Source organism: Puccinia triticina, chromosome 5A (genome assembly GCF_026914185.1).
Source record: "Puccinia triticina chromosome 5A, complete sequence".
Taxonomy (NCBI): domain Eukaryota; kingdom Fungi; phylum Basidiomycota; class Pucciniomycetes; order Pucciniales; family Pucciniaceae; genus Puccinia; species Puccinia triticina.
In genome coordinates, this window is record NC_070562.1 from 5,105,313 (window position 1) to 5,131,430 (window position 26,118).

The following is a 26,118-nucleotide window of genomic DNA, read 5'->3' on the forward strand; positions in this document are numbered from 1 at the left end:
TGCAGTTGAGATGCAAGAGCTCAAGGCAAGCTGTGCCTCATGCAAGAATCAAGCACTGGTTGATTCCATGCACATTGTCTAATTTATGCAAGAGTGAGTCTAAGGTACAAAAAACTAAGTACAGGAGTTGATACCTGTGCAAATTCCCCTTTCATGTGCACATACCCCTTTCATGTGCATATATCCCTTTTGTATGCATTCACCCCTTTCATAATGTGTACATAGCCCTTTATGTGCACATACCCCTTTCATGTGTGTATATCCCTTTCATGTGCATGTATCCCTTTCACAATTTTTACATACCCCTTTCATCATGAGTTCATGACCATTTCATGTTTACATGTCCCCTTTGAGTTTTTTAGATCCCTTTTAATACCCCTTTTATCATTCAGGTTTACATACCCCTTTGATGTTTACATATCCCTTTCATGTGCAAATACCCCTTCTGCACAAACCCCTTTCATGCATAAATACCCCTTTCATGCATACATACCCCTTTCATCATGTGTACATATCCCTTTTATGTGTTAATACACCTCCTCACATTCCCCTCTCATGCGTACATATCTCTTTCATCTCTACATATCCCTTTCATGAGTACATGCCCTTTTTATGTTATTCTGTCTGGATTCAATAGTGCGTGGAGTGTTTAATAAAAGAAAATGAAAGGGTGCTCAGGGGGATGCTCATTTGCCTCAGCCTACTGCATGAGCACTACAGCATGTTCAACATTGAGATGCTGAACAAGGTACACAGTCACACTCAAGGTACACCAGCACGGAATTTGGGTGCTTGACTCCAGCTTGAGCTGAATCTTGATTGAAGCTTGCTGCATCTCAACTGCAAGCAGTTTCTAGAGTTTTTCTTGCAGTGAATCAGCAGACCGGGATAGTTTTGCATCCAATCCCCGCGGCATCGGATCCTCATGTGGAAACCATCGAGGCGGGAATCCTGGGCGTGGAGGTTATTGCGGTGTTGCACCCACTAGACCTGCTCCAAACAAGCAAGACAAAGTTCCGGACAGATTTGCTGAATACTTTGATCTTCAAATGAAGAAGTACATGTCTAATCAAGCAAACTTGATCAAAACCGATGCTGTGGATGAGGAGTATGCCGACGCTGCTGATGATGAAGAAAACTATTATGAAGATGACCCTGACGATACCAGGTTCATGATCCTGGACGAAGTGAATGCTCACGGCCTGACTCTGCCAGAAGCTAAAAATCCCTTGATTCTCAACTCTGGTGCTTCTAAAACAACGCTGTGTGATTTCAAGCTGCTCATTGATCCGAAACCGGTCCAGAAATCCATTAACACATATTTGGGATTGATTGAAATAACCCACGTTGGAAAATTTAACATTGGAGGTACTATTATTTACCCGGTGTTTTATGCGCCCAACGGCCCCAGGAATCTTATCTCAGTCTCACAACTTGAGGATCACGGTCTCCGACTTGTCGCAAAAAACCGTTTAATGATCATTCGGCTAGGACAGAAAGTAATCTTCAGATTCCCTCAAGTCTGCAATCTGTATCAAGGTCAAGTTCCTTGGCCCAATACGGGAAATTATGTGCTTAATGTGTCTGAACCAGATCCAGAATTGGATTTTCACATTCTTCTTGGCCATCCGTCAGACGAGTACCTCAAGAAATTCCTTGCGTTACATAACTTAACTTCAGTCAAGTCGAATCAATCAGCAAAAAACTGGGAGGTCTGTAAAAGGTGCAAGCTCAATAAGTCCCCTCACTCTAACCCGCTACCAACCACGGATCGTCCATTCAAGACACTGCACATGGACGTGTTACAAATATCCCCTCCGAGCAAATCGTCAATGAAATATGTTCTAGTTATCATCGATGACTACTCCAGATTTAACCAAATCTATCTAATGAAGAATAAGTCGGACTCAGAGAACAAAATCCTGTCTTATGTCAATGAGATCATGAACAAGACGGGTAAGTGTCCTGCCATTATCCATACCGATCGTGGTGGGGAGTTCAACTCAAAATTGTTTCTCTCTTGTCTTGAAACATTAGGAATTCGTGTTGAAGCTGGTCCAGCAAACAATCCTCAGACAAACGGATTGACGGAGCGATTCAATCAAACCCTTCTAGTCAAAATTTGTTGTTTATTGGCTCAATCTTTGGTTCCGATAAACTTTTGGGATGAAGCGGCCCAATACGCGTCGACGCTCATCAACATCTTGCCGTCCAAGGCATTAAACTGGTCCTCACCCGTTAGTGTGCTTTCCGAGCTTAACTCGTGCATAGAGCCACCTCGGGATCTCAACAAGCTTATACCATTTGGTTTGAAGGTGCATGTATCTCATCGCCCTCCCTCAAAGATCGAAGCCCCTTCTCAACCTCTTATCTGTCTGGGTTATGAAGATCATTCGGATGCTTTCCGGTTTTTCAATCCTACCCGGCGACATGCAGTAATCAGCCGGGATTACACTCCGACCAAGCTGGCGTTTGCGTACAATTGGGGTAAATTTGGGGTGTGGCAACCAAACTTGAACGCCGGTTTCATTGATTTCTTGATGTGTCATTTTTTTCCTGAGTATTGCCTTCAATCATGAATCAGGCAGTTTCTGTTGCACCACCCGGCCCATGTTGCCGGTGGTACAGCTTTTTTCCACCCCAGATTAGGGAAGATTATTGCGAGTTGCCCAAGTCTGGGCCTCAAACCTCTGGGCTACCCCAAATCTAGGTTAAGACGCCCGCTTGCGCGTTGAATGTAGTTTTCTCACGAACTCCACGGTATTCCTGCTTATCACAGGCCATGAAGTGGAAGAAGCTGCATATATCAGGAATTTTCCTCACCAGCTGAAGTGGGGGCATGTGATGCTCAGTGCAACTGGTGCCTGGCTGGTGAATCTGCCTTTCGCTGGCATCGTGGTGAGCCTGCCTGAGGGGCAACCCTGGGAAAGCCCGCGGACGTCTCCAAGATGATCACAGGAAACCAACATTTAACCCGCTTCATCCATCACCAGACTGCCCCATCATTTCATTTCAACTCAAACTTGCACTTTGCCAAATTCTCACTTTTTTGGTTCCTGTGATTAGCTCTTAAAAAACCTTAATTTGTGTATTCTCAACACGATGTCACAGCATTACTCCTCGGACTCTGAAATCTCCGACGATGGCCGCAACGCAAACCCGGGCGCCAATCAAGCCTCCCTTGCTGGCCCAGCACGGGTTCGCCGCTCAAGCATTCGCCGCAGAGTCGCCGCACCTGACTACACTCCACCGCTGAGGAATGCAACGGCGCCGGCAGCCGCGGGAGGGCCCACCCGTCCTGGTTAGTGGTGATATATTAGTCCTGTGGATGGAAGCTAACATGTGGTTGCAGCTATTTTACCTGCAGTGCAGGGGGTAGGTGGCGCGGGACCAGCAAACTTGTGACAGCTGGCCGTCCCACATGCTGTGCTGGCTGGGCAGCAAGCATGGCCTCCATTGGTTTTGAGGATGGCACACGTTGATGAACCGGTGACCAATGAGTTCCTTGCCAAAATTGAAGCTCTTTTTCAGTTGGCTGGCGGGTACGCAGAGGTTGGTGAGCAGCTCGCCTATGTGAGTAACCTTGGGCCTATTTTTTTGGAAAATTCATGCTCACCGGAGCTCCACTGTTGGCAAGGTGATCTGCAGGTACCTCAACCAAGGCAATACGCTGTCACCATGTATAGCATACTGGCAATGCGTCAGGCGATTGATCAATTGCGGCAAGAGCACCTCACAGTACCCCGGGGAGTGTCGGCGACTGCCGCGGAGCTGCCTTTAGCGGTTCAAGCACACAACTGGCACTATGTGCCTGTGTTTACCGTGAGTTCTGTGGTTTGTGGCCTTCGGGGTGCAGAAACTTCTGATGAGTCAGTTTTGTAGGCCTTTGTCCAACGCAAGGCACACAAGCTGCTCTTGAGTAGGAATCTGAAGGTCTATGGGTCTGACACCCCTCGCGGAGCGCCTTAGAACCTCCGAAGCCTGCTGACATTAGTTCTGGTGAGTATGTTGGTACCGGGTGGGCTCGTAAAATGGGGCTGATATCCTGTTCAACAATACAGGATCATATCAACACACAGAACGTGCAGTTCAAGCATGATTACCTGCCTCGCGGTTACTTGGAAAGCGATCCCGCAGCGGTTTCCAGTCTTGAGAGCTTTGTGTGACGAAAGTTGAGGCACTGTTGGGGCAGAGTGAGGGACTTGGTATTTCCCATGTGCCATTGTAACCCTCTTGAGAGTGGCTGACACGTCTCTGGCAAATTTTGACAGCTCCTGAGTGCAATCCAACCTGGTACGGGGGGGAATGTGACCCATCCAGTGCCCAGCGTGTTGGCCTTGATTGCTGATGTAAGTGAGACTGTCTTCAAAAATAAACGGTGGTCTAATGTCAAATGGGCTGACGGTGGAGCGTGCACAATAGATGAGAGCTGCTTTGATTCCCCCAAATGCAAATCAACCGGAGGCTGAAGCCGGCAATGATAGGGCTAACCAGTCTCACCTGAAGGCTTGCATTGCTTATCTGCGAGTGCAAACCGTGGCACAGCATGTGGGGAGGGGACCAGGGGACGCGGGCAGGCAATGGAAGAATATTGATGCGCACCTGCTTGAATTGCAGGGCAAGGGCCGCCAATACCGTACAGCGTGGGTATTTTTGTTTTCTTCCTGTGTGAAACTAAGTACTAATGACGGTGCGGTCATTGGTAGTTTTTATCAACTGGTCCTGAGGTATGATCATGCCACATTTGGCCAACAATATCTCGCGGACATGGACCCGGAATCAATCAAGTTGCTGACGGAGGAGGAGGTGCAGGAGCGCATGCGGGAAAATGCCGCCAAAGACAAACCTGCCGAGCAGGAGGCCCTTAATGGCTGATTCTCGCGGGGCGCCTGTCACCCGCCTTTGTTTTTTCTGGCATAGCTCAGTCTTGATAGCCACACCAACACAGTCTATGGTCACTTGTTTCACAATTTTCTCTCAATTACTCTTGTTTTTGTGTGGCTCCCTCGGAGTCCTTCAGTGTACATAGTTGTGGTATAGCAAGACTATTTTTTTGCATAAGTGTGTGGCTTGGCTTGCACGGGGCCGCTTCTCTTTCTGGGTGTTCACTGGAGGGTGCCCAATTGGTGCCGCGGTGGGAGGGGGGGCGGTATCCACAGTATGCCCGGCAGGGGCTGGGGCATCCCCGGGGTACAGTGCGGTTGCCAATGGGGTGTCCACTGGTACCCAAAGGCCAGTGACGTGTTGAGCGTGCTGCTGTCCCAAAGGTGGGTCGGTGGCGTCTTGCCTGGCCTTGAGCATCTGGAAAACGGCGGCGGGGCGGCCATGTGTTCTTGTTAGGGGTCATCAGGGGGGCGTTGCAAGCCGCTGTCATGGCGGCACGAATTTATAAGTGGATCTCGTCGCCCAAGGGATGCCTTATTCCCTGGGAGAGGGCGTCCTGCAGATGACCCCTCTGGGGGCGTCCCTGCGATGCCAAACTGCACCCGTGGTGTACCTTGCTGGACTACATAGCGATTACACAGCGGGTTGAACCCCACGCCCCGGGGGCGGCTTCCGGGGCGTCGCCGGGACCCTGCAAGATCGGAACGCCCGGAGGGCGCTTGGTAACTTACCGCCCTAGTGACGCCCTGATGGGGCGCATCGGGGGCGAGTCTAATGGTCCCAGGAGCGCCCCGCCGGGTCACCCATGATGCGTTTCTCACTTTGAGGGGCGCAACTGTGACGCCACCCAGAGCCAGCTCCGCTGGGCCAAGAGGGAGCCCCGAGGCCAGCGAAGCCAAAAATCTCCCTTGATGGCCCGTCTGGACCGGCCATCAAGAGGAACACACAACATTATCTTGTTGGCCGGTCAGTACCGGCCAGCGAGAGTAAGGCACTGTTTGCACTCTCAATGGCCGCTACTGACCGGCCATTTAAAGGTGACACATATACCCCTTGGTGGCCTGTCAGTACACCGGCCATCAAGACAAAAACACTAAACTCTTGATGGCCCGTACTGGCCGGCCATCAAGAGCAAAACTCTTTTCTCAATGTGTATACATATCACCCTTGATGGCCCGTCAGTACCGGCCATTGAGAGTAACATAATACACTCTTGATGGCCTGGACTGATTGGCCATCGAGAGGACATGCGCATCTCGCACAGTGACCCAACTGGTCATTGAGAGCAAAGCGCTTCACTCTCGATGGCCAGTCAGCGCAGGCCATCAAGAGTGTAGTATATTCCTCTTGATGGCCGGTACTGACGGGCCATCGAGTGGGGTGTGTATTTCCTCTCGATGGCCAATCAGTCCAGGCCATCAAGAGTGTATTATGTTCCTCTCAATGGCCGGTACTGACGGGCCATCAAGGGTGATGTGTATACACATCACCAAGAGAGTTTTGCTCTTGATGACCGGCCAGTACGGGCCTTCAAGAGTTCAGTGTTTTTGTCTCGATGGCCGGTGTACTGACAGGCCATTGAGGGGTATGTGTATCACCTCTTGATGGCCAGTCAGTAGCGGCCATCGAGAGTATAAATAGTGCTTTACTCTTGCTGGCCGGTACTGACCGGCCATCGAGAGGGTGTAGGGTGTTCCTCTTGATGGCCGGTACAGACGGTGTCAGCCTCGGTGATGCCAAGAACAGAGTTCTTCTAGCTACACCGGGTGATAATATAAAAAATGGATAGTTGGAGTTGTTTTATTTTGAATAAATAAAATAAAAGATATATATTTTTAGGAGGGGCCTGCGAACAGGGGTTGTTTAGATCCCTCCAAGGATGACTGCTGGGGCCTGCTAGCAGGTGTTGTTCTATTCCCAGTCTTACGAGTAAAAAGAGACTGGCGGCGATAAGAGAAATGGGTTCTTACTTACTTATAATAGAGAACCAATCTTTATCGCAGCAAAAAGAGATTGAGAGATTACTAAGGGCTAGAGATGGAGACGGTTCAAAGACTAGATCAATCAAAAGCTGGTAGGATATTGAGGCAATGCTGGTATTAGAATGTCGGCGGGTTGTCTGAAGCTGAGGAGAAAAGAAAAGAGGGAAAACTGACCTCTTTATATATCTTCAATGTCTCCAGTTTTGATGGGGAAGTCTCTTCAATGAGTACGAACTGGGGCGGTTACTATCGCTCGATGATCCTTTGACTTGCTATGTGGCGGTTGATATCCGTCAGTTTAGTATTCTCGTGCTCAATTGGGGCGGTTGATTAACGGCATCAATCTGGTTATTGCTCTTGATGTCGGATGGGGTCTTAGTTGTCAAGAAGATCTTATTGAAGATAGATCTCCTATTCCCCAAAGTTACCGGACATTGACACATGTCACGGGAGTATCTTTGACAAGTGTAACTCGAGCACTTGTGCGTAGTTTCTTATCCACACAGAGTATCTTTCCTCATTTTCAATAGTTTTCAAGATTAATATTACTATTAATCTATATGTACATTATCTTTTTAAGTCTTTATCATATATTTAAATAATATGTGACAGATTAAATAGATATCTGTCACAAAAAATTGTAAAATATTATTTATAATCATTTTTATAATTGTTACGTTGGCTTGCGCTGCGTAGCCGGCTGACAGACGGGCCATCAAGGGAGCTAGGTGGAAAATTTTGGAGCAACTGAAAGTATATTTCTGTCTTTTAATCTCTCTTCTATTTACAATGTGATTTAAATGAAAAGAGAGAAGTTTGTGAGAAGAGAAGAATTACCTGAAAGCAGCACGGGATTAAGCTGAGTCAGGTAAAGCTTCCTGGTTGCTTGCGCTTGCGCTTCGCTGGAGTAAAATGAGTCTGGCGAGTCTAGTGCGATTAAGTGCGCATTAGTCAAGTCTGTCTTTGGTTGCTATTTATATTTCTTGTTCTGGTTCTTTTGACTCACCATTGCAGGGATCAGTTATATGAATAACTTGATCTTATCCTGTCTATACGGATGAGCGGTGTCTGGAGCTGTGGTAGTAATTGTAATTTACTTTGCTTTAGCTTTTGTTCTGTTTGCTAGATCATGGGGCTGAGATCTGCTCACCTTGGTTGGTGCTGTCTGTGATTCTGGCTAAAAGCTGTTGTAGGTAGGGGTGTGCAAACTCCACATTTGGAGTACGGCGGGGTCAAGAGGAGGTCAGGGAGGAGCAATGTAGAGACAAGGATCTACGCCACAACAGATTAAGACTTGATTGCTCACCAAGTCGCTAGCTCACACGGTCAGGAATCTCGTTGGATTAGAGTTGATGCATGGTCAATACTCGGCGTGACAAACCTGAAATCGCCGGTCCACTACCACCACCAACACGCGCGAAACGCCCGAAACAAACAAAAGCATACAAAGCTCTACTCGCACTACCTCCCTTACCACCGTCTCCCGTCAAAGAAAAGGGAGATCCCTTGGAGCACAACCGACCACCCTCGCCATTCATCTTGGCAGTATTGTACATTTTTTCTAAAGTTATCACCCAGCACATCGACGAATCACCATTGGCTCCAATCTCATCAGATAAACGAATTATTATACATCCTTTCGGCTTACCCGTTGCAGCTGTCATTCCAACACCCGAATATCAACCAATAATCAACATCCCTCGAGAGAGATTAACACCCCAGTCTTCACCGGAAATATCGCCTCTTTCCCCCAGTACCATTTTGATCCCAGATTCACCTAGTTCATACATGTCACAAGGCAACGCAACCGACGTCTCCCCCAAGAACAAATTCCTCCAGCAACCAAGCATCTATAAACAAGATGTCGAACCTCTGGCCGCCAACGGCAGCAACTTCACCAAATGGAAGCGAGGACTCACCCGGGTTATCCTACTCACGCTCGGCCATTCGAGTTTTTTTGACGATCAAGAAAATTACAAGAAGTTATTGGCTCAAGAGAACAACAGTTTGCTCTACTTAATCCAGATCACAGTCCACAACAAGCTCTCTTCGCTGGTCAATCAATGCACCTCAGGGACTGATGCTTGTGAAGCAGTCCAGGTGACTTTCCAAGGAACGGTTCGTTTTTGGCAGATTGAACTGGTCGATAAGCTTCTGGAACTCCACATCACCGGCCCAGCGACAGATGCGTCGCAACTCCAGGCCCTTTTTAACAAAACATTTGACATCTTTTCTGATCTCAAGAAGGTGGGAGCGGGTCTACCCTCACTCGTTGAAAGCCTTATCTTACAGGCCATTGCTCCTACCCCTGCGTCTATCTCCCGATCTCAACTCTTTCAGAACATCTCTCTTCAACTCGGCTCCAAGAAGGATGTTACAGCCAGAGACATACAAAAAATCATCACCTCTGCGTACGGCGAGAGCATGCGTTTCGATTCCGATCAACAACACAATGTATCAGTTTTTTGTGCGTTCCCGAATCAATCAACTCCCAGAAGTCTGGCGTGGAGTAACTCGCCACAACCAGCTTGGAGCAACCCAGGACATCATCCTGGCCGATCTGCTCCTTGGAACGGTCCGCCAAGTCAACCAAGAACCCAGGCCAACTTTCCTAATCAACAACGGCAACAAAATGTGGGACGGCCCGGACATCCCACGGTCAACGACATATCAGCAGCCATCAACAACATCCAAAAGGGCAACAGCAGCCCGAATAATCCGGCATTATTCGACGGCAAACCTTGCTCATACTGCGGGGCATTGGGAGATTGGAGGTCTTCATGTCCAACACTCCGCAGGGATGCCAACCTGCCACCGCCCGATACCCCAATCACTGGTTGCCCCGTCTCTGGTTTTGCCCGCCAAGCCGCAACCCCAAATGGCCCACCCACATGCCCTGAACCGAATGCGGCAGTTTGTTCAGCCGTGGGCGTGGATGAAACGGTTGCCGCTGGCACAGGCACAGTTTTGGATTCTGGGGCGACCCACCAAGTGAGCGGATCTTTCCCTTCCTTTTCATATCTCTCTCCCATGAAACTCAATTTGGCTTCATCCAACGGATTGATGCTGGCGACACACAGTGGACACCTCCGGATGACCAATGGGGTTGGTACCCTAACAATTCCAAGGGTCCTGTTCAGCCCGGAAATGACGGGCACTCTTCTTAGCCTTGGCCAACTAATTGACTCCGGATTCCAACCGTCCTTCCTTCCCAATCACGACATCATCCTGATATCTTCGTTTGCTTCGATCACTGCCCGCTATTGCGACCAATTGTGGATCGTCGAACCTGATTCTTTTCATTTCTTCAAACCCTCTGCTTTACAAGTCTCCACCCGCTCATCGGCCAGAATCTCTTCCCCTGCTTTTGATTGGCATTGCTGCCTCGGTCATGTCTCGGACAAAATCGTCAAAGATTTCCTACGCCGGTTTGTTCCTTCCTTCGACCTCAAATCATGGCAACCTTTTATTTGCGAGACCTGCAAGCAAACAAAAAGCAAACAACAAAGGCAATCCCTGCCTGAGGTTATTCCACATGACAACCGCCTCAACCTCCTTGTCACGGATGTGATGGGACCGTTTGATCCTGACTTATCCGGCAATTGTTTTCTTCTCACCGTCCGTGACCACGCGGCCACTTACTCTTTTGTCTTTCCCATGAAAACCCGCTTGGAAGTACCAAACATCCTCATTGCTCTAATCAAGAAAATCGTGTTGCATTTTGGATCAGCCCCAAAGTTCATTCGATGTGATAATGCGAAGGAATATACGGTCCAATCACTATCTAACTATCTGGATTCCGTAGGTAGTCAATTAATCTTTACTTCTCCCTACACGCCAGAACAAAATGGCAAAGCCAAAAGGCTCAATCGTACTCTCGGCGACATCGCCAGGTCAACCCTAGCTCACTCGGAATTACCGTCAAAACTATGGTCACATGCGTATCGTTGCGCTTGTTTCCTTGTCAATCGAATTTCCAACCAACAATGCAAAGACACCCCTCTCAAACTTTGGTCTGGATGACAACCAGAAGCCAACACATTCTACCCGTTTGGGGCGCGCGCTACCGTTCATGTTCCAAAAGAAAGACAACGCAAACTCAACCAACGTGGTTGGACCGGCTACCTCGTTGGTTATCAAGACAACAAACGGGGATGGTTTTTCTGGAATCCAGAAACTCAGAAGGTGTCCAACTCTGAGTGTGCTACATTTCTCAACTTCCAGGGGAAGCCAATATTCCCTGCTCCTTCTAAATTGGCTAACAACTCAATTGTTTGTAGAGTTCTGAAGCTTGGACAGGAGCGGACTAAGGAAATATGTGAAGAGCAAGATAGTCACGTGGAGAACCTTCAGGCCATATCAGACACGGATATCCCGACTAACCTAAAATCAGCGCTAAACTCTTGGGCCTCGGCGGATTGGCGCAAAGCGTGTATGTCAGAATGGACCCAGCTGGTGGACATTGACACCTTTGATGTTGAAGATAAAGGAAATAAACACTCAATTGGAACTCGGTTTGTTTTCGACATCAAACGGAACTCGGACGGTTTGATCAACAAACTCAAGGCGCTTTGTGGTTTGCGGGTTCAAGCAATGGCTAGGCAAAGACGTACGATCTATGTTTGCCCCAACAGCGTCTCTATCAACTCTCAGGGTCCTGCTCAACCTTGCCATCCGAAATGGATGGACAATCAACTCCTTCGACATCACCGGGGCCTTTGTCCACAGCCCAATTGACAAAACCATTTACGTCGATCCACCGATTGAATTGTTTCCTCACCTATCAGGTAAAGTCCTGCGACTGAAAAATGCTTTATATGGTACCTGACAGGCCAGCCGATGTTGGTGGAAACACTTCAAGAGCTTACTACATGGATGGGGTTTTGAATGCGACGAGGTAGAGGAATGCCTGTACCGATACAGGAAAGGAGACTTGGTCATCATTGTGTGGATACATGTTGATGACGGTATTGTATTTGGTAATTTTCAATCCGACATCGATTTGTTTCAAGAGAAAATGGAAGGCAGCCTAAGAGTGAAATGGGACTCAAAACCCGACAAGTTAGTTGGCATCCGAATTGAATATGAGGATGATTCGATCTTTCTCAGCCAGCATTTGCTCATTGACCAATTGATCAAAAAGTACCAATCAGAAGTGAATCCCATTTTGCTGCCGGTGAATACTCCTCTCCCGGCCGATAACCTTTCAACATCATGGGGGGAACCGGTATCAACAACCCTATACCAGTCGTTAATTGGATTGATCAACTACCTTGCGTTAGGCACACGACCCGATCTGAGCTTTGCAGTGAACTATCTGGCACGGTTTAGCTCCAATCCGAACGAATCTCATTGGAACTCCTTATCACACTTGGTCCAATACATCAACACTACGCGGTCAAGAAGACTCTGATTGCGACCAAAGGATGAAGACTTGGTAGTTTGGGTAGATGCAAACTGGGGAGGAGAATTTCAACGTTCCACTTCCGGCTTCATCTTGAACCTTTTCAACAGCCCAGTTGCTTGGGGATCTCAACGGCAAAAAGTGGTGGCGACTTCAACTTGTGCCGCGGAATTCATAGCGCTTGGATCCTCAGTCAATTTTCTTCTCTTTCTACTTCCGATCCTCAACTCTCTTGGCATCAAACCACAACTCAAGATACAATGTGACAACCATGCGGCGGTCCTGATATCCGACGATAACGCCTCAAAAGGTCGCATGAAAAGTCTCGAGAGGAACTTCTTTTTTGTAAATGATGCGGTTAGGGAACACAATATCGGACTTGAATGGGTTAAAACCTCAGACAACTTGGCGGATTTTTTCACCAAATCTCTACGGGCAAATCTACATGCGACATCGACGAGCAAGATTTTCAGATGATCTAATTTTTTTTCTTCTTTTCTTTATTTCTCTTTTCTCCCTATTGATGTTTTCTTTCATTATCCCATTCTCCAAAATCCATCTGTTTTTTTTTCTCTTTCTATGACTTCTCTCACTTGTTTACGCGTAGAATTTTTTTCTCCTCATTTTCATTCTCTTTCATGATGTATTTAGTGGTGTGGAGTTTGAGGGGGAGTGTTGTAGGTAGGGGTGTGCAAACTCCACATTTGGAGTACGGCGGGGTCAAGAGGAGGTCAGGGAGGAGCAATGTAGAGACAAGGATCTACGCCACAACAAAAGCAATTCTTGCACCTTATCCCAAATACGGTGAGCAAGGGTTCTGTTGAGTATAAAGTTGGTCAGCATGTAGTGCGTATCAACTTTATCTCTGCTCGGCTACGTACCCGGGGGCGTGGTCTGTTTTACCTTTTTCCTTTGCGGTTGCTGTCGCGAGTGCCGTGTCTACAAGGACTGTGCAACTCCCGTCAGCTATAGCTTGGGTTTAGGGTTTTGGCTAAACTGCTAGAGGGGCTTACCTCTTTGTGCAGCTGGGGCTTGGTTTGGTTCTATCCGCGCGAGCTCTCTGAAGGTTTGCTGCGGGTGGGTCTGGTCTAACCGCGCTAGCTTCCGAGGAGGTTGCTGCGGGTCTGGGGCTATAATCTTGCATGTTTGTCCCCTTGATGACCGGTTAGCACCGGCCATCAAGGGAGTGGTGCTCTCTTGCACCTGCCACTGAGAATGGCAGGTGACGAAATCCACAACAGGTGACGACACACCCGGGGCGCGAGTTTGAATTTGAGTTTGGATTTTATCAGCGCGACGAAATCTGGGTTACGTCAGCTGTTTGCTGGCGGTGCTACACAGCTACACGCCGGGGGTACTTCCTGGCGAGCGAGATTGTGGATACGACGCGTGACACCGGTTCCGTGAAAACCGCGTGGAATTCACTGCGCCCCACGTCGCCATCACCACCCCGTCGAAAATGGGTGGTGACGATGTGATATCCAGTCGGCTCCACCCTCCTGGGATCTCCTCGTGATAGAATCACAGTGGAGCCGACAACTGCACCCTCCTGGGATCTCCTCGTGATAGAATCACGGTGGAGCCGACAACTGTGTAAAACAGCGCATCCTCGTGGTTCCCACAGATGGGGAATCCACGGCCGTTGCTTGGATGCCCGGTGGAGCCAATGGGAACAATTCCATGGCGTTCGTGGGTTCCACGTCAATCCTTTTGAGCCGTGAGAGGCGAGACTTGTGTGTTTGTTCTCAAGTCCCTCTTAAGTCCCACAACAACCAGCAGCCCTCCCACTCAACAATCATGTGTCATCCTGCAGACCCAGCCACCATCACCACCCCGCTTCGACCAGATCAACCGATGGAAAGATATCAATCAGTATCGAATACAAACTGTTCGTCAGGGTCCAGAAAAACGGCCAATCCGAGTCAAACATGATGCGGATGTCGTCAGGGATTCAAACAGCGCCCTCAGGAAGCGGGCCCGAACACCCAACTATCCTCCTCCACCGACACCAAGACCCCGCCACTCAAAATAGTTGTTTCAAAGCTTTTATTTTCCACTTTTCTCCTTTCTATCCACTACTCCATGGAATGATAAACCAATGAATGAACACTTGTTTTTTCACTCTACACTGGCTCTTAGATTACTTGTGTCTCTATTTCAACTACTCAGTAATATATATATTTATATATCTTACTCTAAAACTGCTAGTGAGTGTCCAATTGAGGTCAAATTTAAGCTGTGGCAGAGGCACTGTAAGCTGGGGAGGAGGCACTCTAAGCTGGGGAGGAGGCACTCTAAGCTGGGGAGGAGGCACTCTGAACTGATGTGGCAGATGGACTCCAAACATTGTTATTATAAGATTCACATCATATTTTCTCAAAAAAATCATATACTTTTTCATAAAAACACCTGTCAACTGTTTGGTTATCTTATTAGGCTACTCTGCTCCTATTTGATAATTATAGATCAAACAATAAGACTAACTCAGAAATCAACTACACAGTCTTGATTGCTTACTGTATCAGGCATTGCATTCATTTCTTTTTCTGCAATTGTTTCAAATATTCACATTGTTCTACCACTCTACCATGTAAAAATTCACGTTTTGCCACCACTCTATCATATTCCTTCTTCACAGTGTTGATGGTCTTTTCAAAATCTCCCCCATCTTTGCACACTAGGGTGTGCTTAGCCATACAGTGTTGATATTTTTGCCGCCAGGCTAATTGTGCTTCTGAAATTGTCTCTCCCACATATCCAGCTGGTGTTGGGACTAGTAAATGATCCTTATCTACGAATGTGATAGCAACAAAATGTGCCTTTGATGGAATCAAAGCAAATGTAATTGGCTGATTGTCATTTGGTAGAACAAAGTCCGGGAAAAATGATGTACTTTCATATGGCAAATAGAAACAAACTGGGGTCTGATATGTATTTAAAATAATTTTTCCCATTCCTGGCATTGTCATCCAATATTCCACCCCACATGGTTCAGGAGACGGCGCATTCAAAATCTTTAAATGTTCTTCAACAGTGTAGAAAGGGTTGGATTTTTGGTAAAAGACTCTCCTGTTCTTCAACTCTTCTGATAGCTCATGCCGTATGTTCATATAGTCTTCTTCTCCTCTTCCCAAAAGGAATGCTACAGACCTGAATCCACAGTGCCCATCTCCTTTAACATTAAAAATTTGTTTCACCCACGGCTGGATTGGGGTTGGAATTTCCCATATGTAGTCATCTCTCATATCAGGTGGATGAGGTTTTGGTCCTAAATGAAAAGAGTCTGAAAGTGTTCTATGACTTGAGAAAGTCTTGGGTGTTGATGTTGAGGAATTGAATATTTTATTATTTCCTTGGTTTGCTTCCTCTCCTTTAACTAGCTGATTTGAGAAAGTTTTGGGTGTTAATACCTCTGATAGTCTGGGGTCAATGGACTTGGAGATTGGACCACGTAATGAATTGTACAAAGAATGATGGTTGATGGATATTGGATTCAACACAGATACTGAATCAGAGATGCTTTTTCTTCTCTTAGCAGTTTCTGATTGGCTGTACTTTGTGGATAAGTTTGAAGGGATACACTGAATATGCATAATTGATTGGGGGGAATATGATCCATTTAAACCAGGAGAATTTTCAACGCTCATTCTTTTTTGAGTGTGGAGTGGTGCATTTTGATAATGCTGCATAATTGTTTGGGGAGAATATGATTCATTAAAACCAGGAGAATTTGGAATGCTTGCACCCATTCTTTTTTGAGTGTGGAGTGGTGCATTTTGAGAGTAGTTTCCTAGTAGGCTGTGCTGCATCTGACTACCTGGATAATGTGAATCATGCCCACTGTGAATGAGTGGCGCGGGGGGAGCTTGGAGCCCTTGAATACTGGCATTAATCTTTATCTGTGATTTACTAGGATTCTGAACAAATTGTTTGGTTTGAGGGGCTGCTACTGAATAAGATGTGTTCATCTGAGGTTGAAAATTCTGATGACTTATGAGAGATGTCAAATCTTTTTGGGGGGGTGTTTTTGAGGTTGTCTGAGGGACCTGTCCATTTAACAAGGGGTTCCCCTTTTTTTGGGCTGGGTTTTTGGTTTTTGTGTTTGGCTGATAAGGTTTATTGTTCCACGTTTCCATGCCTCTTCTGGTGGCATCTTCCCATTCATCTGCTGTAACTCGTGGAAATGACAACCTGGATTCATTCCTGTGGTATATCATTGATCTTAATGAACATGCATTAAGTATATAACTATGATTTTGGCTGTGGTCATGCTTGACATTATACTTGGAGGTTTGGCCTTCTTGCCTACCTACTCTGTCTGTTTTCTCATGAACTACCTGGCACCCTGCGTCATTGCAGTTATGCTGGAAATTGAGACAACAAATTACATCCTTTCACACAAATTCTCGGTCAGATTTGTAGAATATATATGTGATTTGAAAGCCACACAAATTGGTTGACTCACCACAGCTCTGACATAGAGATATGTATTTGTGCCCTGGTATTCCCGCATTTGATAAAAAGCATGGACTCCAGATGATTTGTAAGTGTGGACTTCTACAAAAAAGGTACTTGATGAATGTTCTGCTTGCCAAATTGAAATCACATATCCAACAATTGGATATTTCTTGGGTCTGCGTATCTACATGTGCCATTGGATTGATAAGTATATGTTGTTCATCTTCATACTACAAATTTCATACTTACCAATACAAAAATGCCTGTCTGGACTATATCATGCTCTCCAGTTTTGATACTTGTTACCCTTTTCCACTTTATTTCCGGGAAATTCTCATAAAGGAAACTTGGAATAGCCACTTCATTTTGAGGCACTGCTTCATTGTACAATATTGGATACCTTATGGGTTCTGAAAGGTCAATCCCCATGAGTTTTTGTACCTCTTTATTGAATTTAAATATATGAGTGATCTCCTTTGAAGGTCGGAAATAATACCTCTTGACATAATTATAGAGCAAAACACCAGACAGTATGAGCCTCATTGCTTGATAATTTGAGAAGGTGTTTGCTATGTCCCTCCCTGGGGCTTGACGGTTGGAATGAATTGAAGCATTCCTCATTATTCCATTGTATGATTCAAATTTCTCAGATGAAAACAAGCTAGGTGGACCAAACCGCCTGACCGATTCGGGAAGATGGAGGAGCATATGAAATTTAGCTTTATTGACCCACTGTGCATTCATTCTCAAGATATGATACAGGAATATATCAATATGATGTTGCAGATCTTCAATGTATGTTTCCATGTTGTCGATTTTTGTTTGGTATACATATGTACACAGGTAACACAACGACATCCATATATCCCTTTGCTGCCTGTTCATAAATGGAAAGAAGACAAACGGGGCAGCTTGAACCACAATCTTCATATGCTTTCCAATGAAACTCTTGTAGTGGGTGACCATAAACACCCCCCTCAAAGAAGGAATATTTAGTGCGCCTTTGTTGAAAGACTCCCATTTTCCCTCCAATTTCCGTCTGTCTGCCTCCCCAAGGCCTTCCATGAAGTCACGCAGAAGGTATCAAATGATTCCAAGCTGTAATACATGCAAGATCTCTACAGGCGTATCTTTACATCCATCAAATCCTGTTCCAAATTTGGAGGCTATCAGTATCAAACAGATGTAAATTTTCATCAGAGAGGCTCACCCTTCAAAGTGTAGAAACAATTATACAGCCTGTCTGGGCACTCTTTCTCTATGGCTTCTATCTCTTCTTTTTGACCTGGCTTATTTCTCTGGTGGTACCTCTCAACAAATTCCACATTTATGTTGTCCTTAAGACCTTTTGCTTTGGTTTTGTCATCGTATGCGGTCTTGGCTTCATCTTTGGATTCTTGCCAACATTTCTTTATGGATGATATTGTTTCTTCCCACTTGCGTGGAGGGGGGGGCTTGAAGGTGATTGTCAGGTCACATCCATGCATACTAAAAATGAATTTACTGAACTACTTACCACATGTCCCCCTGTGGTCAATCGTAAAAAATCTTTCACATAAGCCACAAGTGACTTATCCTCCTTCCTTACCACCGAAAGTTGACACATACGGCAAGGACTATTGGCATTTGCGGGCATGGGTGTACTGGTCATTTCTGCATGCATTGGAGAGTCCCCAAGCGCTACTAGTACAAAACTCATAATTAGTACCCTCTGATTCAGTATGCTATCATAAGCAAAATGGCCATTGATGCTCATATCACTGGAAGGAATAATAAGTAATTCCACAAGTGTCAACATGATGCTGATCATGATTTTTAAATGGAAAATTAATGAACAACTTACTTAATTTCCTCAATAATTGGATCTGCCAACTCCAAGCAACTTGCTACATTGGAGGTTGCCACGAATTGACAATTGTACTCCTGATTTGACCAGTGTGGATGTAGTCCTGACAAAGTGAAATAATATGATATATGTTTGTTCCATTGTTTGGAGCAATTACCAGATGTGTCGTCTGCATAGAGTGTAAGTGGTACATGTTGGATGATGCAGTTTTGGGCCTTTTCCCGCCAAGGGTTGGGGAGTTCAATTTGGATTCTTTTTCCACTGTTATCTTCTTCTATGAACACAATATTGGTCAAATTACCAAATCACGCTTGTTGTATATAATGATTGATGCACTCACCATAAAGATTATCACCAATTTTTATTGTAATGTATGTGCCATCTCCCATGGGAATTTCTGAGATTTCTGAATAAACCTTGTCAAAATCATTGATATCAACAACCCGCTGGTGCTGGGTTTCAGTGAATTTAATATCCGCCGGTATAATGATATCAAATGCATCTCCAGTTTCATGTGGCATAAATTCTGGTGAATAGCATTTTGCATACAACTTCCCCTTGGCCTTGTAAAAAAAGGTGGGAATCACCACTTCACCTGATTTCAGCTGTGTGGGTTCATATATGTAAAAATGCTTTGATTCAATGTGCACCATTTGCACCCGGATGTCACGTGGTAGATCTTCTCTCCATTTGAAGCTTTGACAAAGGCTGTCAATTGGATCGCCACATGGGTCATGGGGATAAAATTCAAGATGCCCATTCACATATGGATTCAGCAATTCCTATGAAAAGGAAGAAAATGAAATCAGCTCAATACTCATTGCTTCTACAGTCAAAGAATTAACTACATTAGACAAGATTCCTTTGACACTAATGTGGAATATCTTATTATCCCACACACTGATAGATTCCTTATTGACAAAGTTCAGGAGCTTTCTTATTCTTTCTCTTGAATTACGTACAGCATCCCAATATGGCAGAGCTAATTTCTTCATTTTTAGGATAATCCTAAGTTGGAGGTATGTTACACGTGACATAAGAGTGTGCAAATATCCCATAATGAGGCATGCTATCAAATCCTGGAAAGTAAGATGCAGAAATATCATGAGTAAAATGATAGAAACACAATCTCAAGTAGTAGGTCTTACTTCCTCACTGTTGAATGGATCCCAATTGACCTTTGGTGCACCACCTGCTTGACGCGTGTCTTGTGCTTTTGCAAGAGTTATGGCCTCTTCACGTTGTTCAATTATTGATTCTCCAAACATATCCCAAGAGAGAAATTCATCAGAATACTCTGATGGGGCCTCATGCCCCCCAGATGAATCTGAGCCGAATCCTACATCATCATCATCTCTGATGACATACTCAGGCTGGATCACCTGGGGGAAGTGGAGTTCAGTTTCAACAGAATCTTGAGCTGGCCAGGTATGGTCCAAATCCATATCTGAAGGCCCCCGCTGTGCCACAGGACTTGTGTTTGCTTTTGTCAGCTCCCTGAGATGTAATTGGCTCAAAAGAACATTCTGCCTGACAGCATTCAGGTGTGCAGCTGAGTTCAAGTGCTGCGTGACAGATTTCATTCTACGGCCATGATAGTAATGACATTGGTAACTTGCCTCCCCATGAGAATCTACAAACCTTGTGAATCCTGCCGGTCCATAGAGACAAATCCGGTCCATAGAGACAAATCCGGTCCATAGAGACAAATCAAAGAATCAGAGCCAATCCTCATAACAACAAGCCAATAAGCCCTTACCTGCTATTTCCTCCATTTGGATATTTCTTTATGAAATACAAATCCTGATTTATTTCTGGTTTTCCAGATGCTTTTGGAACAGATAGGAGATAAAATAATCCAAATAGAAATGAACAGACTTTGATTTAAATGATGGAATGAGTAAGTTGTTAGTAATATAAATATTTTTTGGATGTCTATTATCTCAATTTTTTGTGTCTGTGTGTATGGGATTTTATTTGGATAAAATAAATATGCAGTAATAGAGATAAATCAGAGGTGTTAAATCTTACTGACTTATTAGAAAGTTAGAATTTTTTGCTTTTAACTCTATGGACTGTGAAATAAATGTTTAGGGGGATGTTTTTGGACTTCAGTTGAAATTTCCTCGGCAGTTTTGCATGGCATGTAGCTTATGTCAAGACAATGGATCTGACTCAAACTAATTCAGAGATAACACGGCTCAAATTGTGATGCTTTAATCTAAAAAGATGTTCTGCGGTCAGGTGCAATAAGAAGATCAGAGCCCGGTGAGGAAAGAATGGGGAGTGAGAGAGTGATCCGTCGAAATCACGGGAGTTGATATCATGTCGAGATCACCAAGTAGAATTTCAAATGTCTCATGTGATCGTGGTTCGCTCGCTCCGACCAGCGGGGATTGCTCCAACCATCTCAGCCAAACTCATCCCACCAAGCAACCCCACCTCCGACAAGACTCGCCGCTCACAATAAAAGGAACGAATCTGTGGCAGGTAAGCTCAATCTCCCCACCCAGTTACAGTCCGTCAATACAGACCTGACACCCCTTCATTTGTGATATCATGTCCAACTTGTCATTGTGTACAGGCCGTTTTACTCCTCAATTCCGTGCACGCACAACACCGGCAGTTACAGGTCAGTCTGCATTGAACACATGTATATTATGTATTCCCCTGACTGATTGAACGAATCAGCAGGAGTCACCAGCCCCATGCGAGCTACTATCAGCCCGGCCCGACTGGCTGCGGCTCCTTACACAGCCAGGAGCCCAACTCAAGGCGCATCGGCTGCAATCCATCCTGACCTGGATGGTGCGGCTCGAGACAAAGAGCTGACCCCTATCATCCCTATGCTGCGTAGCAAGAATGAAGATAGCAACCCCGGGCCCGATAATGCCGGTGATGTTCCAGACGGACCTGAAAATCACCGCAGTGTGCCAACACCAGATGAAACTCCCCCCGGGCCCGATAACGCCAGTGATGTTCCAGACGGACCTGAAAATCACCGCAGTGAGCCGACGCCAGATGAAACTCCCCCCGGGCCCGATAACGCCATTTCAGTTGAACGACTGGCAGATAAACTGGGCCTAGATGTCGGTCAGATCGAGCGGGTCCGACAAGTCGCAGCCGTAAGTTATATGTCCTCATCCTCTGTTCATCTCGCTTGATCTGACACATCTCCCCCGGCCCAGCTGTCAGAGGCTGATCGTGTGCTGGCTACGCTCATGTACCTTGAATCAATCCGAGCTCGAGTCGAACAATCTGGTACCCAGCGTGGGCCCGAACATGTCCCAGCCCCCGTCCATATCCCCCCTGTTGATGTCAATCCCAGTAGGGGGTTTATTTACCATCGCGATGTCCGAGTACGTCAACCCACCCAAGATTAGGATATACAGGACTAACCCATGTGTTTGAATGACTTAATTAGGCCTTAATTCGCGCAAAAACTCGCCAAAAGCTCCTCATGCCAGCCCTGCAGTCATATGGTCGAACTCATACTGTGGATACCCGCGCCCTCATTCCTCAAACCCCCCTGGTATTAGTGAAGGTGAGCAGACTTTAATCCACATCCTTTCCACCTGTCAGCTGGGTGACTCGATAGCTGGGACTGCAGGGCGAGGTGGATGCAATGGACCACGAGTGGAAGACTACCTACCTCCCGGCGGGTTATATTGATCATGAAGACCACACCGTCAATAGTGTCTCCCTCCTCATCCGAGATTTACTGAAATACGAGAAGAGCGCGCTTGCAAAGATGGTCAGTCACCATTCCACATGGTCTGCATCCCTTAAACTGACTTGCTGATCACAATGACCTTTCTTAGATTATGGCCGGTGCGAGGCCAGGGGCCCAGGCAATTGCTGTGCCTATCCCACAAATCACTGATGTGGTTTTCACAGTAAGTCTCACTTATCACTTTAATCTAAAGCCAAAAGACCAAGGCTGATGGAATCTTTGTTGCCGAGAAATCAGGTTTTGCAAGAATTTTCCCCTCAACATGCACTCATGACGCGAGCCGATGTGGCTCGATCAATCCACATCAGCTTGGTGGTACGCATGGCGTACCTTCGGTTGCATATGTACATGCAGCGTCAACAGGATCGAACGACTACCTTGGTTCGATCCCCTTGGGAGCTGATCGATTGACACCTGGAGACCATGCGACACAAGTCGCAAGACTACAAAGTGGCGTAAGTTCAACTTTATTCCTCAGTATATTGGACAAAAATGTTCTGATGACGAACATCTTCTGATGTGTGATTACCTATCAGGTATGGCCGTCTCATCTTGGACTACAACCGACACATTTTTGATGGCGCAAAGACGGCGCGTGAGATTGCCAGCATCTTGGTTGCCCTCCCCTCTGACAAAGAAGTGCAGGCGATGCTGCGTGACAGAGCCCAGGAGGCCCCGGGTGATGAAGATGAAGATGGTGCCGCAGACGGCTTCTAATTATCTTGTTTTCATGTTTTCTTTTTTTCCTTTTTTTCCTTTTTTTCCTTTTTTTCCTTTTTTTCCTTTTTTTCCTTTTTTTCCTTTTTTTCCTTTTTTTCCTTTTTTTCCTTTTTTTCCTTTTTTTCCTTTTTTTCCTTTTTTTCCTTTTTTTCCTTTTTTTCCTTTTTTTCCTTTTTTTCCTTTTTTTTCCTTTTTTCCTTTTTTTTCCTTTTTTTTCCTTTTTTTCCTTTTTTTTCCTTTTTTTCCTTTTTTTCCTTTTTTTCCTTTTTTTTCCTTTTTTACTTTTTTTTCCTTTTTTTTTTCTCTTCCTTTTTTTTCCTTTTTTTTTTTTTTTACCCTTTTTTTTCCTTTTTTCTTTTTTTTCCTTTTTTTTCTTTTTTTCTTTTTTTTCTTTTTTTCTTTTTTTTCCTTTTTTTTTTTTTCCTTTTTTTTCCTTTTTTTCCTTTTTTTCCTTTTTTCTTTCCTTTTTTTTTCTTCCTTTTTTTTCCTTTTTTTCCCTTTTTTTCCTTTTTTTTCCTTTTTTTCCTTTTTTTCCTTTTTATGTTATTTGTTTTCTTATCTTTCCTCGTCCAGTTCTCCTCCATGTCCCCCATGCAATGCAGTGCGTGGTACCCAGGCGGTACCACATTCTGCTGCAGATATAACCCGCGGATTTGATCCGCTCCGTGCAAGGCTAACTGAGCCACCGCACCCCCCAAGGGTGAATGTGACGGACCGGTGAGCCACGTGGAGACCACCGCTCGAGGTGTTGCTGCCTCGTGGGCTCGACCAACCCGTTGTGATCACGGGTTTTCCTCGGTGGAATCGCCGTCGGTGGTGTGGTGGGGCCGGCGTGGACCCGACCATCTCGTCGGTGCCACGAGAAATCCACGGGGAATCCACAGAGAGCCAAAAGCCCACGTGGATTCCTCGCCGTGCCCAGTTGGTGGAGACCCCGTGAACGGGTGGACCAACAGCCGCTGGTCCGACCTCGCGCGCGGCCACCACGTGGAGTCCTCGTGGAATCCGCGTGATTTCCCCGTGGACGGACTCCCCGGGTGTACTTCGATGGAGGTCGACAACAATTTGAGGATTCACAACGGACTTCCCTGTGTTTTGCAACACTTTTGGGAGAAAATCATGACAAGTCAAAAAAAAAGTTCAAAAAAAATTTGTTTCCTAGGGCTCTCACGTGGCAGAGCATCTTTTGAGGTGGTTGTGAGAAGAAAAAAAAAATGAAAAAAATGATGCAAGAGGCCTCGGCGACCTGCATCGAGGCCGTGTTGTTGACTCGCAGTGGTCACAAGGTGATCGTTAGGCCGTACCTGAGGCTGTGGGGGGTGGAAATCCCTTGGGGGTCAGGAATCGGCGGTTTGCAGGGCCCCGAGGGCGCAACAGCCCGACCGCCGCCGGGGCAGCGACCAGGTCGCCCCCAGGCCGGCACCGGTCTCCGAGGCGTACCGAGGGCACACCAGTGTCGCCACCGGCCCCGGGGGCGAGCCTGGGTAGCCCTGGGTGCGTTCAGGGAGCGCTGACTGTAGGGCCCCGAGGGCGCAACAGCCCGACCGTCGCCGGGGCAGCGACCAGGTCGCCCCCAGGCCGGCACCGGTCTCCGAGGCGTACCGAGGGCGTACCGGTGTCGCCACCGGCCCCAGGGGCGACCCTGGGTAGCCCTGGGTGCGTTCAGGGAGCGCTCACTGTTGGGGCGCGAGTGTGGCGTTTTGGGGGCGCGCAAGTGGCGCATTGAGGCTGTGACACCCGCGGGGCGCGCCGCCAATTCTCGATTCGCCCCGCTGTGTAGTTTCGAATCCTCCGAATGTGATCCAGGTGCTGGCTATCGACCATCAAAATGAAAGAAATGTGTGGTGGAGGGACCATCAAAAAATGTGCAATTATGCAGCCTATAAGTAGTGTAGCACAATTCACCTCAGGGTTGCTCCTGCGTCGATAAATGATTGCTTTTGAGAAGAGTAACTTTGGAGGGCAAAAACGAGAGATGACACGCGTATCACAGAAGTGCGATCGCGGCTTGGTGGAGCAGGTCTACATATTCGGATTTCCCCCACAAGTAATTTTCCAGAATCTTTTCTAGAGAATCGCCTATGTCACCATTCCGGCGGCGGAAGCTGCGTGCACCGCACACGCTGGTGTATTGCTTGATAGCAGTGACCAAAAATTCAAGGGATCCTGCTGGAACAAGGATACATATTGTCTTTTCCGTAAAGCTTGGAACCTTTCTTTTTTTTTTTTTGGTGGATCCATGAAGATTGCATATTTTTCATATCCAGTCCAAGTTTTGAGTTGACAGGTGTCAGACGCAGCCCAGAACTCAAAGCCATCATCCTCTGGAAGATGATCTTGAAGCAGGGTTCGTTCAGATTCTGAACCGGAGCTCATTGTTGACCTAGCCCACCCTTCACCAAGTTGAACGGACACTGCCCTCCACCCCAACGGAGGGGCCGACCAAGAACTGGACCCGTTACACAAGCTGTGAGGGATATGAGGGTGGTGGGATACTTCAGCCAGAAGTTAATCTGGCCACTTGGAATAAATGCATAAAATAAAAAATAAAAAACCATCTCGTTCCAAGCTATTTGGAAAACACAATATGTCCGGGTGCGCATGTGTGGGTAAAGAAACCACGGTCTACTAATGTAAACTAAGACCACAATTGGGGGCAACAGGAGTACCTGCCTGAAAAAAACGTTTCATTCCACTTAAAAAAGTTTCCGGCTTCACGCTACAAGCAGTCACAACACAAGAGCAACAGCAGGGAACTTGAAGTGACTTTGGCCATTTCGAGAGTTTACAAGAGGAAGCGCAAGAGAACAAGCCTAGTCTAGACATGATTGTCAACATGATACATACACAAGCCAGTGAGACGACACCGACATGCCGTTGAGCGATTGAAGATGGTCGGACAAGCGGTAGCACTGGGAAGAGCGGCTGCCTCGAGAGCGGAGCTTGTCACCCCTAGACCCTCCGACCAGGGAAAGCTTTCTTCCACAAACGCATTGCCCATCGCCCCACTGAACAAAACTCACAGCGGGTATGGGACAGCCCCTCTCCCGAAAGATGGTCGCCCAGAGACAAAACCAGACACAACCGGACT

At 46.4% G+C, this 26,118-nt stretch overlaps 1 protein-coding gene across 1 annotated transcript; it reads left to right on the forward strand.

The window, feature by feature from the left end:
- Positions 1–3,102: 3,102 nt before the first annotated feature.
- Positions 3,103–21,957, forward strand: PtA15_5A617 (uncharacterized protein; the record flags this gene model as incomplete). The annotated part of the gene is made up of 5 exons (XM_053169397.1): positions 3,103–3,198; positions 20,965–21,064; positions 21,159–21,206; positions 21,269–21,699; positions 21,763–21,957. The coding sequence occupies 5 exons, from the start codon at positions 3,103–3,105 to the stop codon at positions 21,955–21,957; spliced, it is 870 nt and encodes a 289-aa protein (XP_053020598.1).
- Between the last annotated feature and the right edge of the window lie 4,161 nt (positions 21,958–26,118).